The 18,787-nt window shown below is 41.2% G+C and overlaps 1 protein-coding gene and 1 non-coding gene across 2 annotated transcripts in view; one reads left to right on the top strand and one right to left on the bottom strand.

Annotated features, from left to right (window-relative positions):
* Positions 1–18,787, bottom strand: part of ADCY8 (adenylate cyclase 8) — a 221,859-nt gene that overhangs the window by 64,439 nt on the left and 138,633 nt on the right. The window contains exon 9 of the mRNA XM_045978186.1: positions 4,109–4,209. Within this exon, the coding sequence (XP_045834142.1) occupies positions 4,109–4,209 (101 nt within the window). The remainder of the gene's footprint in view (positions 1–4,108; positions 4,210–18,787) is intronic.
* On the top strand, positions 1,330–1,436 carry LOC123928153. Its single transcript, XR_006815629.1, has one exon. It is a non-coding gene; the product is annotated as a U6 spliceosomal RNA (small nuclear RNA).

The following is an 18,787-nucleotide window of genomic DNA, read 5'->3' as shown; positions in this document are numbered from 1 at the left end:
TTTTAGCATTAGGGTAATTCTGACCTCATAAAATGAGTTAGGAACTGTTCCTTCGACTTCTAATTTCTGGAAGAGGTTGTGTAGAATTGGTATTAATTTTTTCTCTAAATCTTTAGTAGAATTCACCAGTGAAGCCATATAGGTCTGGTGTTTCATTTTTTAGGCAGTTTTTAAATCAACTGACTCCATTTCTTAATCGATATAGAGCTTTTCATGTTAACCTTTTCTTCTTGTGTAGATGTGGGTAGTTTGTGTCTCGTTCAGCAACTTGGTCTATTTCATCTCACTCATTAAATTTATGGGCATATATTCTTATTTTTTATCATTTTAATGTCTGTGAGATCAGTAGTCCTTTCACCTGTGATGTTGGTAATTTGTGTATGTGTCACTCTCTCTGCTTCTCTCTTCTGTTTACTTGGCCAGGGATTATTGATTTTATTGATCTTTTCAAAGAGTCAGATTTCAGTTTTATTGATTCTTCTATTATTTTCCTATTTCCAAATTCATTGATTTCTGCCCCATTTTTTTTATTTCTTTTCTATTTCTGCCCTAATTTATATAATTTCTTATCTTCTACTTGTTTTAGGTTTAGATTCCTTTTCTTTCTCAGGTTTCTGAGATTATCTAAGTTCTGAGACTTAGATTATCGGTTTTAGATTTTTCTCTTGTAATATATACATTGATTACTGTAAATTTCCTTCTAAACACTGTTTTTATTGCATCTTACAAATTTTGATAAATTGTATTTTTATTTTCACTTGAGTGAAAACATTTTGAAATTTCTCTTGAGAGTTCTTTTTTGGTTCATGTGTTATTTAATCTTCATGTATTTTGATACTCTCTTCATAGGTAGATACAAGAAATAACATACATATTGTTATGTCTTCTTTGAGAATTGATTTTTTAAAATCATGATGTAATGTCCTCTTCACTGCTGATAATTTTCCTTGTTCTGAGTCTACTTGATGGAAATTAGTATGGTTACTACAGCTTTCTTTTGATTAGTGTTAACATAGCATATCTTTCTCCATCCCTTTAAACATATTTGAGTTTTTATGTTTAAAGTAGATTCTTAAATGCTTTGACCTGTTTTTTCCCCACTTATTTTTTTCTTTGTATTTAGTTTGAGAAATTCTTGACCTATATTCAAGCTCCCTGATTCTTTCTTTAGCCTTGTTGAGTCTACTAATGAGCCCATCCATTATTTCTATTGCAGTGTTTTTATTTCTAGCATTTACTTTTGATTCTTTCTTAGAGTTTCTCTCTACTTCTGTTGCCCATCTGCTCTTGCATAGTGTCTAATTTTTCCATTAGAACACTTAATATATTGTGCTTGCTTCCGCAGCACATATACTAAAATTGGAATGATACAGAGAAGATTAGCATGGCCTCCGTGCAAGGATGATGGGCAAATTTGTGAAGAACACTTATTACTCTAAAAATAGTCATTTTAAATTGTTTCTGATAATTTCAGCATCTTTGTTATCCCTGAGTCTGATTCTAATGATTGCTTTGTCTCTTATTTCCTTTAGGCATACCTTGTAATTTTTGTTGAAAACCAGTCACATTATATCAGGTTCAAGAAACCGATAATCTCTACTGTGGATTTAAGTAAATCTCCCTTGGAGTTGGGCTACATTTAGTGTTTTCAGTAGCTATATATGTACAAGTGGCTTCAAATTCCTTGTGTGCTGGTTTTCGTCTCCCCTCTTGAACTGGGCTCCTCTGAGAATTCCTCCTCAGAAACAGTTTGTGTCTCACAGTTCTTTTAGCTATAGTCCACCATTAATTTTCTGGATTCTTGTCAGTGTGGTGGGAAGGTGTGGGAAAGGGGGCTCTGCCTTTTACTCTTCTTTTTGATTAAAAAAAATTCTTTTTACCTTCTGTTCCTCTTAAGGCATTATTTGCTGTGTTTATGTGCTATATATTCCCTCTTCTTAGGTCTTCATTTCTGAAATGTATCTTTCTTCTCATTTTTATTTCCTTCCTGAGCTCTCTTGTTGAATTTCTGTTTTTCTACTTCTGGTTTAGGTTGTTAGTTCAGGTCTTGAACCACATGAAGTGCTTCAATTCTTTTGAGGTAGTGGGTTATAGATTTGACACATGTTACAGGCCTGTCTTTTGGAATGTTTTCATTGACTGTAAGGAAATCGACCTACCTTCCCCCCCATTTTTCTGATAATAACTTGGTATTGAATTGCCACCAATATGATTTGTTGCTCATTTTTTGTGTCAGATTAACTTTACTGAACTTCTAGAAATGGGTGTGGTTTAGGAGAATTTTTTTTTTACCTCTGTGGAGCTCTCTCTTTAGTTGCTTTCATGTGGTGTTCAAAAGCGTGATGGCTACATTCTCTTTCCACTTTTACAATGACCCTGGTGTTTCTTCTTCACTACTGTGAGTCCTCTTGATTTCCCTCACACAGATCCTTCCAAGGTGCTATCCTGGGAGGGAGATGGGGTGGTTGGTCTGGTGGACTCCCAGCATGTGACAGTTCCAGCCTTTCAGGACTTACTGTGGGTCTTTGCACTCACTGGATGCTGCATTAGGCAAACCCCTCCCCTTTCCAGCTCCTTCCTCAATTTGCCCTGCGGTACTTCCCAGTGAATATCTATTGGCTATACTGGGGCTTTTTTGTTCACAGACATGACAGATGTCTACTTGCTTCTTTCTGTTTCCACCCACATGGATGCTGATGTCACACAATCCTGGGGCTGTTGGGAGACTGTCACTACCCACTTCCATTTGGGAACTTATGGGGCTATCATCTCAGCTGTTTTTGTTGTAAATACAGTCCATGAAGTGTTTGGTTTTGCTATCTAGCTGTTTAGATATGTAGGAATTTTGAGAGGTTCTGAAATGCACCACCTTCGGCCACCATCTCCCCTTTCTCTTTCTCCTAGTATCCTTGCTAATCCGGAGAATGTCAAGCATGGTCATTCCCAGACTGTTACTTAGCTTGAACACCTTTCATCATTGCAGACACTGAGCCTGTGCTAGCTCACTCCTTCATCTGTGGCGTCCACCATATCATATCCTCACACAAACGCTTTACTCTGGACTCTCCCAAGTGCCCACTACTCTGCAAACACAAAGTTTAGCACAGCCCTGTGCCTTTGCCTGTGCAGTTTCATAAACTGGGAATGGCTTTCCACTTACTCTTCCTATCTCATCCTGCTCAGCTCCAAATATTACCTTTTCTGCAAACTCTTCTTTAATCCATCTGGTCAAAATGAATTACTGATTTTGGAACAGAGTTGGTAGGTAGTTAAAAGCACAGACTCTATCTCTGGGTTCAATTCCCAGCTCAGCCATTATAGAGACATGTGACCTTGGATAAATCCTCATCTACAAAATGGGAATCAGAGTGTTCTCTCACAGGAGGAGCATAAAGCATGGCCCCTGGACTAACCCAGAACTAAGCTCAAATGCTGACTCTGGCACTGACGACCCATACAATGTAAGTCCGTTTCTGATAGAATGTCAAGAGCCCAGACTCCGGAGGGAGACTTCCTGGGTTTGAGTGTAGGCTCTAACTTTTCAGTGGTAAGACCAGGGACAAATTATTTCATGACTCTAGGTCTCAACGCTCTCCTCTTTAAAATGAGGACAATAGCAGTACCTACCTCATAGGGTTGCCATGAGGATTTCATGAGTTATTGCATGGAAAGTATGTGGAACAGTTTCTGGCCACATGTAGGTTTTTGTGCTATTATTAAAGGGCCAGTTTTGCTGGCCCAGGAAGCTTTGGTGCTATATCCATGAACAACAAAGAGGTGGTTAATGGAGACACAAGACTGTGGTGGCAGAGGCTCTAATACTTACTTGCTGCATTCAAAGGTCCAGGGTCAAATAAGAGTGGGGCCTATTTTGATTTTGGTTGTTGTTTTTAATTAAGATCATGAGAAAGACTCATTGCGGAGCAATGAGAGGATGCAGAGTAAGACAACTGGGATAGACACTGATATTATCAAATGATTTGGTGTGGATCCTGGGTCCCATCATTTTAAATTCTGATCCCTTGGGAAAGTCAGCTGACTGACTTCAGGTGAGGGACCATCAACTCACAAAGACGTTTCACCTGAAAACTTATCCTTTCATATTTACCTTGAAGAAGGAAGCAAACTTTGTATCGCCGTGATAAATAGAAGAACGATAAATGCACAGACCAAGTTTGACTTGAATACTTCATCCCTCATTTGAGAATACTGTAATTAAAAAAGAAGGAGAAGAAGAAGAAAGAGAATAAATTACTTCACAGCAAAGCTGCAATTCTGGAAGAATTAAGTTTTTCCCAGTGTTTGGAGTGGAGGGAAAACAACAAGAAGAAACAAAGCATTAAAACATCTTTTTTTTAAAAGGAGGAATCCATCTCTTAATTAATCCTTCACAGAGCATTATCTCCATCCCTCCCTCCAACCTTCCAGTGAGAGCCCAGGACTGAATCTTGTTGTCTTCCCAGCAAAAAGGAATGGGAGGGGACTCTGTGCAAGCGTCTCCAGCTCTCCTCCCTCTGAACTAGCATCACTTAAACAAAACAGAAGAGCACACAGCCGTATAGGTCACAAATCAAATTCACATGGACTTTCTTCATGAGTAAACTTAAGTCATTGAAGGGTCTTGCTCTATTTCTTTTTAGGTGGGGGATACAGGGAAAGGTTTCCCCCCAAGTCTTCCTGCCTCCTTTTTTTGTGAAAACTATTAAAAAATAAGATCACAGAATCTTAGAAGAGAGAGCAGCCTAAGAGAACTCCAGTGAGTGCAAAGCCCTTTCATTTCACACAGAGAAACCCAACTGTTCGTCCAATGTATTCCATGCCCTTTTCTTTTCTGCTCCAGGCAACCCTGGGTAATGGTACAAACTTTATTTTGGTTATCCAGCGAGCTCAGTGATTTCACTGTCTAGCCTTAAAAACTTCTGGAAGGTCAGCACTGAATAGGCACTTGCCTTAGTCCTGTCTAATTTCCTGAAACTATGTTGGAGTCACTGAATGAAGTAGAGTCCAATTCCTTCAGAAGGAAGAAAGGATTTTTTAAAACTGAAGAAGAACTTAATATCAGCCTTCCTAGGACAAGCCCCTCATTTTCCCTCAATGCCAGAGAGGTCAAACAACTTGCCATAGATCACTGAGCGTGCAGATCATTTTTAGGGTAGGGGAACAGGAAGCTAAGCCTGGCTTTGGAACTTTGTATTCCTTGACTTGAAATTCACAGTTACTTTATAAGGGAAACAAGTAAATGGAACTCTGGCAATACTGTGGGCTTGTCCCCAGTACTGAGAGAAGGTTTGGGTCACGTCAATGAAATACTAAAATCAGTCCAATTTGTTGTTGGTGTGGTAGTCACGATCAACAGTTACATGATTTTTATTCTCTTGCTTACTTCTTGGTGTGGTCTGGGTTTTAGACTGAATGGACTATTCAGCGTCCTGGCTGAGATGTGGGGGAATGGCAATGTCCCGCGGCCAGCAAGCTCCACAGTGGGGAGCATAAGGTTGTTTAGAGAGTGCACTTTCATGCTGCTTCAGGGCAATGCTTTTTCTGTTCCTCAGGACTGAGGGTCTGTCTGCTTGCTGCCCACCTGCTCGGTATCTGGAGGGGAAACTGGACTGCTCCCCTGAAACATCACGATAAGCCACCCTCACTCCCGATAAAACTACAGAAAATCCGTATTACCGGGAGCACTACCTAAGGATGGGGCACAATCAGAGAGAGGCATATACATACCAGCTTAGAAATCAGCAAGTTAGCCACAAAGCAGTTAAGTCAAGGAAAGATAAATGTCTGAATTTCTTTTAACAACTAATTGTACAAAATCTAATGATTCTTTGTTAGCTGACTGGTGAATGTCAAACGAGCTTGGTTATATAGATTTGGTCATGAGATTTTTTAAAACAACAATAATTTTTAGTTTGTCGAATCCCTGTCTTCCTCATTTTCTGCATCTTTATCTTCCCCACCATTATCACAGCAGCTTGGAGTTGTAATGGAAGGCGACCTTCAGGAATCCTTTCCATGACATTCCTGACGTCTATTCAAACACCTGCTGATTATCATCAGATGCCTTTCCTGCTTTGTTGAGGCAACTGGGTTTCTTTCCACTGAGTGGGGGCAGAAATCCTAGGGAGATTGTCTGCCCTTGACTTGGATACTCCTGGTGTCTGAGAACTCACTCCTTTGCAAAGCGTTCCTTTCCATGTTGGGTCCATTTTTACTGTGAAGAAGTCTTTCCTATAGATCAAAAGCCCGAGTCTCTGCCTCCTTTCCTTTCCTGAATGCTTCTCAGGGATGACCTTAAAAATGTCACATAGTCACTACTGGTCCAGCCTAAAGTTGCACATGGCTTTAGGTTTTTCACTTGCCTCTGCTGGCAGGCGGGAAAGACTTCTTCTGACTCAAGATTGTCCACTCTCTCTGTGGCTCGCCGTGAGTGAAGCCAGTTTCTTTGAACTTCCCTTTTCTGATCTGTCATATGGGAGCATGAATACAATTCATAGGTTCCCAATGCTATTATATTATTTGTGCTAGGATTGGATAATAAATTCTATTATTCATGCTTGAACTCCAGGTCCAACACTGTCACAAGGAAGAGCCTTATAATATTGGGAAGCTGATGTCAATCGAGTATAAAATACTGGGTTTCAGCACAGAGTGCATTGTTACTTTGGAAGCACAAAGGAGAACAGAACTATGGAAAGAACATTCCTAATTGGCTCAGGATGATAGGGTACTGACATTGGGTGGTGATTCATTTCACTTCCTCTTGACTTGTGAAGGTCTGAACACTCGGGCTCGCAGCTATAATAAGTTACATGTACGTTCTCTCCTGCCATTGTTAGAGCTCTCTCCTGCTCACCTCATGTCTGTTCTGTCCTCACTTGGCCTCACTCATCCTTTTAAGTCTTAGTGGTGAGCAAAATGAACTAACCTAGAGCTAGACTACCTGGATTTGAACCTTAGCTCCAACACCTACTATCTATGGAACGAATCCTGGACAAGTTGACTAAGCATTGTATGCCACAGTTTGCTCACCAGGAAAATAAGGATAATAATAGGAACTATCTTATTATGGTTGCTGGGAGAATGAAATAATTAATATATGTAAAACACCCGGAGCAGGTTCTTAGGGCATAGGGCAACCTCATACAGGTGTTTCCTGTAATCAATTAATTATACTTCGTGTATTTCTATGCTCATTACTTTTCCAAAGCCTGCTTTTCAACCTCAGTGTTGCCTTCTAGAATGCTGTCTTCCATCCCTCTGTGCAAAATGGTACCTTGTACTCAGTAGGGGACCCTACAGTGTGGCTGACTGTTTGGTCCATCATGTTAGAAAGGGTTCTTTTAAAAGGAATTGTAAGCTAGTATGTGTGTGTGGGTTTTGTTTATTTGTTTGTTTGTTTTGTTTTGTCTTAGGAAAAGACCCTGCCTTGATTCCTTTCCCTGCCTCCTAAAAGATCTTCCACCAGCAGGTGGAATTCTCCACTTCTCCAGAGACCTTTAGGAAAGGTGTCATTGGAAATGACGCCTGGGCCTTTATAATTCACTGATCTTGGACTTCAAGAGAATATATACATATATGTATATGTATATATTTAGATGAGAAAAACTTGAGAATCAGATATGGAGAAAGAGTTTGCCAAGGTCAGTTGGGGGATTGGTGGCCAAGTTCAGACAATAAGCCACACCTCTTAGCTCTCAGTGGTGTGTTCACTCTGTCGGACCACTGTCTGAGAGCAGAAAAAGCCTGAAGCTAGTACCTGAGCCAACTCTACTGGGATTAATACTAATTAAAAGAGCATGCCACTTGGAACAAGTTACAAGTGCTTTCCTTGAGATCTTAGGTTAGAGTTAAATTACATTTTTTTTTTTTAATCCATAGGGCTCTGGTTGACTCAGGAAATGGTCAGAATCTTGTAATGTATTTGAATAATAATAACTAACGCCTGGTGAAAGGTAAGCCCCATGCCATGTGCTTTATGTGAACAATCTCTTTTAGTTAATACAACAATGCTTTGAGGAAGATAATGTTTATCATATCATATCTTATCCCCATTTTGCAGATAATGAAACCGAGGATTCTAGAACTTCACGGCTTCTAAGTAGGAAATCCAGAGTTTAGCCCTGCAATGCCATGTGTCATTGGCTGTACTATCTGCTGCTATGGTGATGTTTTCAAGGCATGGTTATCTTCTGCATAGGGCGCTGTATAACATGTTCTGCTCTATTTCAGTGATATGGTTCATGACACAAAGAAAGGGAATGTGTTAAAAATTTGAGTTTATGTAAATCGTGGTTAGAATGAGAGTAAATCATAATCTGGGCCAAGCGTGGTCCTTAGAAACACCCTATGAATGAGTTTAACAAACTGGCAGTCCTGAATTTTCATGATTGATGCATGGATCACCAGCACAAAGCAATACAAAGGAAAGAGCCCTTTTCTCAAGGCCTGTAGGAGTGAACCACTAGCAGGGAAGAAAGGAAACGGCACAGTGGGTTTTATGTAAGAGTAACAGAATAAGAAGAACCACAGCCTCCAAGTGATTAAAATGTTGTTTTAAAAATAAAACTTTCCTACTTGTTTGACCAGGTTGAGACATGGGGTCCCTTCCAAGGAACTGGGGTCAGGAAGAACGTGTGTTTCATTTTGTTCATGTCTGGGGGTATTGCCCTACCTTCTCTTGAAAGGCATCTTCAGAAATGACATCAGAGCCACGAGTCTTTGGGGTTCCTAGATCTGTCACAAGGAAGCACGCAACCCGAGTTTGGTCACACAGGACAAGGTTATTCTAGAATCTTCATCCACGAAGTTGTGACCAGGAAGCTAGCTTTCAGAGGTGATGAACAGAGCTTCTAATTGTCTGTTTCTGTGTCTGAGTCAGGCCTGGAGAACCTTCCTATACGTGTGGGAGGAAAATTACCCTTTTCTCCTAGATTGGCCACTTCAACCATGAGCTAAAGAGCACTGATGAAATTCTTGCATCTCTGTAAGATGTAAAGAATAGTTCTAACCAAAGGAGTGACCTAGTTAGTTAATTGTCCAAACTACAGCCATACTGTCTTTTCACCCAATTGTGTATGTGAGATCACACAATTTTTTAAAAGGGTGGATTGTATTTGCCACCTTGGGACAATGCTTACTCATGCCAATTTTACTCAACAAAATCCCTCAGAAATGAGCTATTAACTCATGCCTGAAGATTTCCAATGATGGGGGAAATCAGTCCCTCACTTGAGAACCCATTCCATCTTCGGATAAATCTAATTGGAAAAAAGATCGTTTTCTAGCACATGTCTCATTAGAATAAATTAATATGTTTGTTAAGTTAAAGAAGAATCTCAACTGGATGATCTGCTCCATTTTGCATGAGTGAGTGAAGGAATTTAGCTTCTGTTGTTAAACTCATGCATTACATAGCATGACAATGGCTAGAGCACCCTTAATGGATCATTTGAGGAAAAGGCATAATTGCAATAAAAGAGGGAAGGACTCATTTTCAATAATTTCGTATTTTGAAATAGACAGTTTTCCCTATCTTGGTTTTAGTGTCTAACCAAATCATTATCAGTCATAAGTCTATGAGTGACAGATGTGTCTGAGAAACGTCTCACAGCCATACTTCTTCCCAAGTAACCCGACCTTTGAACAAAAGTAAATTTCCGCATTTTTAGTAAACTCATAAGGAATCATGTGAACACATATTTAAGATGGACGGCTTCAGAAGACGGAGGCCAGGAGGACACTATACCAGGCATGACAGAAGTTCCTTAAGGACAATACAGTATCAATAGTGTGTTATGATAATATGTTATGGTCTTCCTATGTAAGGAGATTGACTGACATATGAGAATTCCAAGCAAGACTTTACAAAGCTTCCCACCCAAATCTTGTAGATCACCCTTTCTCAAATCTCTCATCCTTGGGAGGACACTCTTCTTTTCTTTACTGGCCCAGTTCCCCAAGCTACAATAAGCCCAAAGGTGTGGTAACTACTCCTGTGTTCCTTGCCTAGAAGCCACTGGTTGTAGGTGTTAGTGAGGTCTACACATGAGGCATTAGGATTGCGCTAAGGACTGAGCCAATATCCTTTGGGTTGAAATCACCATAATTCTACCATCCTACACTGCACTTATGGATGAAATTTGTACTTTTGACTCTGAAAATACTGACTTTGTGGGACTAAAGCTAGCTAATTGGTCTGATAAAAAGAGATAAGTGAAATGACCCTTGATATCATTTGATTGCCTAGAAGTTGTTAGAAATAACAGTAATTTTACAGGGTAATATCACAAATATAAAGGAATCTCACAAAGCTACTGTTTGAATAAGGGATGGATTCTCTTGCTAAGCTTCTTTGAAATCTCTTCTTCCCACCTGAAGGAGGTGGCCTAAACAGTCTCGCAGTTTTGGGCCTTACAAGAATAAAACTCAAAAGTAACCCATGAGCACAGAAGGATATTCTTTTAAAACACTACAACAAAAACTTACAGTGTACTATATGCTGGCTATTATGCTAAACATAATAATAAAAAAAGTAAAAAAATAAAAATAATTAAAAAATAAAATCATGAAAATGATCAGGAAGGGTCTGATTTGGAAAAACAAGAAAAAAGACCTGAGACCATTTGGTTCAGGCTCCAGATTCCTACATCTCTGCACCTAAATAAGAAATGGAAATAACAAATTCTGCACACCATCCTGAAAAAAAATGCATGCATATTTTTCATTCCCTAATTCCAGAGTCCAACATCCTAATCCATTAGAAAATTCATTCATCTGGCCAGCTTTCTTGGCTTTGCCACAAGTCCTCCTTAATGATGTCATTCCACTTGTCATTACTGCAACAGGAGTGGGTGGGGAAAAAAAGAAAGAGAAATGTCAAAGTTTATGAAGTATTTTTCCAGAACTTGTTCAAGCTCCTACTTAAATTGATTTCTTTATGAAGTCTAGAGGAAAACTGAGAGAAATTCTGAACGCAGGTAAGAACCACCTGTACTCAGCCAAGGGATTATCTAAAGGCTCCCTTGTGTAACAAGCCCTTGTTTTTATGTGGTTGGTGACAGAGAAAAGAGTAATGTCAAATGAATGTTTTGAAAGGACTCAGCAACAGACTTGGTTCACTGCAAGTACTGTCTATGACAAGTATTATTATTTTTACCTAAAAAGTGGGCCAAAGCTCATGGCTGACTTGGGTGTGAAGAGGACGCTCACACTTCATCTGTCTGATGTGCCTCTGGCCTGCGAGGTGGCTCTTGCCTGGTTTGCCTTTCTCTCAGACCAACTGGCTCACATAGCTCTGTCCTCGACAGCTCACACCACCCAGCTTTCTGCCTTGTTACACAACTCAGGGGTAACTCAACGGCTCAGTGTGCCCACCCCCACAGCCCTAAGACAGAGTCTCATGTGTCTGTTTAGTCACTTACTGGGTTTTCACAGGCACATGGACAGTGAGAGTGATGGGATTATCCTTGTCGTATCTCGGTGCTGCCAGGAATATGTGACAGATTGTCTGCGCGTGTACATGTGTGTACCTCTTTCTCTGTGTGTAATGTATGCACGTGTACCCGTCTACATGCATATGTATGCATTCGTACGTGTGTGCACACGTGTGTGTACACGTACACAGGCATATACACGTATGCACTGTACCAGTCTATGCATGTACACGCGTGTGCATGTGCCTGTACACCCGCAGTGTGTACATCTGTGCATGTGTGTCTATGCAAGCACACACACATGTCTGCATATGTGTGTCCGTGCATGTGTACATGCCTGTGTGTGCATGTGTGCACACATGTATATATGAGTGCCCATGCCTGCATATGTACCTGCCCGTGCATGGGGATGTGTACATACATGCATGTATACATACACGTGCTTGTGCAGGGAACATGCATATACGCGTTATATGTGCCTGTGCATGTGTATGTGTCTACACGCATGCATGTGTATATGTCTGAGCATGTGCATGGATGTGTGTTCATGTGTGCACGTCTGTGCATGAGTGTGTATACATGTGTGCATCTGTATGTGTCCGTGCGCGTGTATATGTTGACATCCATGCAATATGTACATGTCTGTGTATGCGCGTGGGTGTGGGGGGGAGTAAACAAAGGTTGAGAGAAAATTTCATGGTTTAATTTTGTTTTTTTTTCTGCCTCCAAGGTATTTGCCACATGCATAGCGATATAATCCCCCTGGCACACCCCATCAACCTCATCTTCAACACAATTCCAAACTATATGAAAAAGAGAAACCTTGAAAATAATAAGCTCTTGCAAAGTGTGGTAGAAAAACATCTGAGTTTTGGGGAAAAGAGTTAGATTTGAATCCCTGCCCTGCTATCTTCTATATGCTGAAGACTTGAGAAAGTTACTCCAAATCTCTGAGCCTCCCTTGTTTATCAAACAATAATACCTACATGAAAGGACTGCCGTAAAAATTAAATGAGGTAACAAATATAAAATGCTTGTGGTAGGGCCTGACAGAGTAGCAAGCGATCAACGAATGTCAGTGTCTTTGCAACGCTGCTGCCTCGAGGCACTCCATGTGAGTTATCTGCCTTTCATCTGCACAGCAGTCTTGTGGGGATGGGAAGTTCAACGACTTGCCCGAGATCACAAGCTGGAGTGTAAGTTTGAAGGGAGTGGAAGCCACGTCTTTCCGTCTTCTGACAGCACCTGTCCTGGTGTATGTCTGAAGCAGTCAGTGAGCAGCAAATGCTCTGCACTGGGCTGGAGGGACTTCCCAGGGATCATGAGCACGGACAGAAAGGACAGTCCTTGCAGGAGCAGAAAGACACCCATCTGTGAAATCTAAAATCCTGAGCTGGCTTGGTCTCTTCGGAAGAAGGGCATGGCCTTTGGGGATGATCAAACACCAAATGTCCTTAAAGAGAGCCAATCTTTCTCATCTTATTTGGAAGACGGTGATAATAGAGAATTTGGAATAATAAAATCATTTAGAGAAAAGGCAACAGAATGACTCTTACATATTTAAATACATCCCAGGGGGCCACAATGGCTGCTGCTGCTGCTCTGACTGGGATGCAGGGCCATGAAGGCCTCCCAGAGTGGGCTGTTGGTGTGTATTTGGCTAGTATGCACCATAACGTTCTTATGTGATTATGTATTTGCGAAGACTGTGACCCTGGTATACAGGCCACAGGAACACTGTTTCTTCCCACCATTTTTAAGGAAGTCATTTCTTTACGGAAGCTCTATACATCTGAGATTTATGTTAAGTGAGGGTTTAGCCTGGCCCAGATGTGGACTGACATAGGATCAATCTCAAGGAAAGGGAAAAGAATAAATAATGCCTTTATTCAAACCTCTATTCCGTGAGTATTAGGTCAACTAAACTTCACAACAACCCAGTGAAGGGGCAGGTATTATGATCATTATCCCCTCAGCGAGATCACCTTTTCCTGTGTCGTTCAGTCAGTAATTGGTAGGAACTGGATTCAAGCACGTCTACCCAGTAATCAAGTGTGTGTTCTTTCTCTGTCTTTTAACAAAGACTGGGCACTTTTGAGATCAAGGAGATGCATGAATGTCCACCTGCATGATGGAAGGCTCTCAATGTGTCAGCACCCACTCACAACCCATAAATTCGTTAACCACTCTTTGCACCCACTTCTATTTCCAAAGTGGGATTTGAACCAAGGTCTGCTTGACTCTAGAGTCTGAGCTCCTAGGAACACTGTGAGCCTTACAGAGACATTCCCGAGGCCATATTGGCATCCAGTGTGGATCTAGGACCTTCTGATATGAGCTGATCTCTGAGGGTGTTTGTCAAGTAACAACCCCAAATCCTAATGTATAGCCAAGGACAGAGAAGGTTGGCCACCAACTTGGGACAAAGGAATCCTAGAATCCTAGCTCCCCTTGGAACATCAGAATCTTGGGGATAGAGTGATGGGTGGGTACCTGTATTTTTAACAAGATCCCCAAATGTCATTCTACTTGAAAAAATATCAGTCTGGGACAAAGAGGCTTTTTATCCTTAAAATTTTCACAATCACATAAGGAGGATTTTTCTCAACAGAAAACATTTTGAAATTTAGCTCAAGGATGTCAGCATCGAAAAAAAGAGAAGGAAATCTGGTCATCATTGATATGGTTTGATTTCAGTACTTAGCCTCTTAAAATGCACACATCAAAAGCATAAATTCCCATAAACCAGTTCTGAAGTATATACTAAACATAGCCCAACCTTTCTTGTGATGAGGAAGTTGACTCGTTTGGAAATGGTGATACTGTTTTGGAAAACTAAGCTTATCAAAGTCCATCCAGGTATGTGTCCCTATGTTACTGAACTCTCTTCAGGAACTACAGGTAGTGGGCTGGTTTATTTGGCCTAGAAACATCCATAAGTAATTGTAATTAATTGCCTACACCCTCCTAAGCTTCACAAATAATAAATATATGAAAAGCCTTGTTCTAAAAGAGAAATGAGGACCAGAGGCTGATGAATACCCCTTTCCTGTAAGTCTTATGGGAGTAAGTCTCTCCCTATATACATACAGAATACTCACACATCAATAACACTGAGATGAGTACCACAATGAAAGACAACAATCAAGATGAATGTGCAAACCACAAAAGGAGAAACAGAAAGACCAAAACGTAAAAGCATCTACAGATACACTTTCAACCTCAAGAATAATTAAAAAAAATAAAACTGACAAGGAGATGCTGTTTCTTATCCAAGTGGCCAATTTAAAAGTATGGGCACAATTTTGAGAGCAATTTCGGAACGCACATCAAGTATTTTTAAATGTACATTCTCTTGCAGCCATTTTTAGGATATTATTCCTAAGGAAAGAATTAAGCATGGGTGTATGATTTAACTAAGACAATGGTTACTGCAATGCAGTTTATAATTTGTAAGAGTGAAGAACTGAGAAAAAAAGCCCCAAATGGTTAAAACATGCAACGAAGTAGTATGTAGTTACAATTTATTTTGTAACTGCATATTTAATAATATGGGGAAAAGTTCAAGCAAAGAGGGCTTAACACTGTATCACAAATTATTATGTACAAAACGGTCCCATTTTAATTAAAAAATTGCACAGATGAGCATAAGGAATTACAAGCATGAAGGTGTAGGGAGACAGATACCGAAATGTTCACAGTGGTTACCCTGGTTTGTAACGTCACAGGAGATGTTACTTTCTTCTTTTTGTCTTATGGGATGGGCATAAACTTTTGTTAGTGAACATGCATCCATTTTTTCTGATAAGAAAAAGTCACATGTAAGAAAGGGGAAAAAATCCAATATGATTGTCAGTATTGACAAACATATCATGTTTCTTCATTCCTTTTACCATAATTCTAATTTTTTATTTGCCCCTGAGATCTGTAAGCTGTCTCAGGAAGTATTTAGCTTGAGGCTAAAGAACGGCAGAGGATTTTTCTGTGAAATTTGGGAGGACCTGGAGGAGACCTACAATGACTGGGTTATGCTCCCCACCCCACCCAGAGGTCTGCTCAGAAAGTCCTCACGGGGATGCTGGGAACTAGAGATGCTAAGAACCATGAATTCTAATCTGGTTAAGGACCAAGCCTGGGCTCATGTTTCTTGTAATCCACACCAGTGAGTTTTGAAAGTGAAGGGAGGTACTACTAATAATCACATTGAAAGAATCAATGTCTTGGGGCACCTGGGTGGCTCGGTCATGTCTGCCTTCACTCAGATTATGATCCCAGGGTCCTGGGATGGAGCTCCATGTCTGGCTCCCTGCTCAGTGGGGAGTCTGATTCTCCCTCTGCCTCTGTCCCTTCTCCCTTGCTTGGACTCTCTCAAATAAAATCTTAAAAAAAAAAAAAGAAAAGAAACGTCTTGGACAAACCAGGACATATGGTCACCATGCTCATAGGGAATTCAGGGACACATGGCATCGATTGCTGAAAGATGCCAGGGGCTGTTAGACTCTTCACAGATGCAGAAACAGAGGACCAGAGAGGGGAGAGAGGGAGGAGGACCAGAGAGGGACATGAACACATGCTGCACAATATTGGTGATGCCACGAGTCACGAACATGCTGCTTAACTCAAAAGATTCCTCTATGTGTACATGTGTGAGAGTGCAAGTGTTTAAGTGTGCGAGAAAGTGAGTGTGTGAGTGCGTGAGTGTGCAAGCATGTGTGCGTGTAAGTGCGTGTGTACCACCATGAAGTGACATGGAAGGACGTGAGCAGAACTTCACAGTCTTCTCTCCTGAAGCTCCACTGCTTAGAGTCACATCAACACTGACTCATGCCTTTTGGCTCTTAGAGTTCTAAAAATATCCCGAGACCAGCTTACCAGGAGTCAGGACAGTCTCCTCCAAACTGCTCCTTAGCCTGAGTCTTCATTCATTTAACAGGTATTTGTGCAACACCACGAGGTAGTGAAGGTCCTATTTCACAGAACACTCTTTGTAGAGGTGCCCATTTTTATAAGCGAATGTGATCACGAAATGTCCGAATGACATTTTGAAGGAGTTTTACGTTCTCTAACTCACTACAAAGGCGGAGAGGGAAAAAATTCCCTTGTTCACACATCTTCTTATTGTTCAAACAGAATGGAGTCTTTTCTTCCCCACAAAATTCCAATGGTAAAAATCAATGTTTTTCTTTCCTGTTTTCCCTTCAGAAAACATGTTTTTAGGGTGCAAACTTGCTCTGAAGAAGCGGGGTAGGGCAGTGGGAGAAAGAGATCTTTGGAGTCACAAACGCTGTATACATTACAACAATCCTATGATGCACAATTTTAAACATCTCTGAAACCAGAATGCATCTTATTCATGGAGTAGTAAAGCCTTGAGTTCTTTCAGAGTCATTTGTGATTGCTTCTGCTGGTCAGCAGGGGGCAGTATCAACCCGGGACCACTTCACATTCAATTCCCTGGCTTAGGTTTTTTAAAGATCACATTCAGTGTGTGAAATCAGGCGGCAAAGCTATGTGGATTCCATTTTGGAGCTTAAATTCTTGGAGAGTTTTTTTTTTTTTTTCCCCTAACCAGTCCCAGGGGATGGCTGTGAGGGTGGGATTTTTTTCTGTCCATCCTTACCTCCAGGGTAAGCCCAGCTTACTGGGAACAGTTCCTTCTGGACTCCCCATACTGCGTTTTTCTTTCTTAGTGCTCCATAGAAAATGGGGCATCTCACGGATGATGGTACCTTAGAGTCAACAGAATACGGCAGCCAGATTTTGAGATCTATGACCTCTATTTAACCTCTAGACGGCTGGTTTTCTTTTTTGTGAGCAGGATAGCAATTTTCTCTGAGGATACCATAAACTGATACACATAAACACCAGGCACAGAGTAGATGAACATTATTCTCCAGTTCTAGAACCTTATGGCCTTGAAGATGCCTGGCCCCTGCCTCCTGCCCCATCCAAAGTTCAAAGAGGAGTGAATGAGGATAGCACAGGATTGTCGCCTTTCTACGAGGGCCTGGGAGAGAACAAGCCCCAGGGCTCTTGGGGGAGGCAGTGTGGTGAACAGACCAGGCAGCAGCTGGGGGCTCCCAGAAGGCTCAGATTGAAGTCCCTCTACTGACAGGTGGAGTTTGGGTGGGCCACCTAATCATTTCTCCGTGTCTCCACTTCCTCAAGTCTAAGGTGAGGCTCCTAAGAACACTTACCTCACGATGTCATTATAAGTGAATTTGTGCTAACAGCTTAGAAGGGTTCTTGGTATTTGGTAAATACTTAATGGTTATTACTTATTATACATTCTCTGCTTGACAACAGTGCAGCCCCTAGAGAGACTCTCAGAACGAGATTCAATGAGGAGTGTCTCTGTGACAGGAGGGGAGAGAACATTTTCTGATGTGCCCAACTGTCCTTACTGGGGGAACCCATGAAAGGCAGAGACAGAGCTGGATAGTGCAAGGCTGGACAGTCAGTGAGCAAATCCCCACATGTCATTTCAGGATGCTACCCTTTGCTTCTCCTAGAAGAACCCCTCCTGGACCTGGAAATCAACCTCAGACACACTGTGGCTCCTCCCGCCCCCACATCCACTCCTGCTCCAACACCAGGTCCCCCAGATGAGATGCAGCTGCCATTGAATAAAACACATTAAAAATTATCTACAGTTTGCAGGGTCAGGTCATTAGTGAAGCAAGTACTTCTTTAGCAAGAATGAACCAAAGGGTTTTGTACAGCTCTGGACCTAGGTATTTACCCAGGCTAACTGAGAAGATTCTCTGCTAGACCTCCCAGCTCTTCCTAACTCCTTCGATGCGGGAACCAGGATATAAACTGCATTTAATTTGGACTTCAAGCCCCTTAAATATATTACAAATAAGAAAAGCCTACTTTTTATTTGGGGAGAGGGTATTGAGTGAGACAAAATGTTTCTTCTTTTTGTTAGTACACAGACACAATCCATTTCAAGTTGTGAACTAGAGGGGAAGATATGAATTTTGAAGTTTGCAACCTTTAGTTAGTTAATAACAGAAACACACTGGGAATGGTTATGTGCACAGAAGTGTGAATTCTCCAAATTGAGGAAAGCAGAATGTCCCAGGAAGCTGAGCAAAGTAACAAAAAATCGCTCACTGGAGCTTTGCAGAGTATTGAATCAAACTCCTGAAATTTGCTTGCAAATTCCCTGCTGTTTTTGCCCGAGGCTCCTGTAGAGGCCGGGCACCTCCTGTGCTCAGTCAAGGAAGGTCTGTCAACTTCCATCGGTGCAGAGGAGCAGCCCAGTTAAGCCTCCCCACAACTTTTTACAGTTTAGAGCTAGGGTGGGGGAGATGCATGGGAAACTATTATTATCAGTATGGTGATGG

Source organism: Meles meles, chromosome 1 (assembly GCF_922984935.1).
Source record: "Meles meles chromosome 1, mMelMel3.1 paternal haplotype, whole genome shotgun sequence".
Taxonomy (NCBI): Eukaryota; Metazoa; Chordata; class Mammalia; order Carnivora; family Mustelidae; genus Meles; species Meles meles.
The sequence above is the reverse complement of the archived record's forward strand: the minus strand, read 5'-3'. Positions and strand labels throughout refer to the sequence as shown.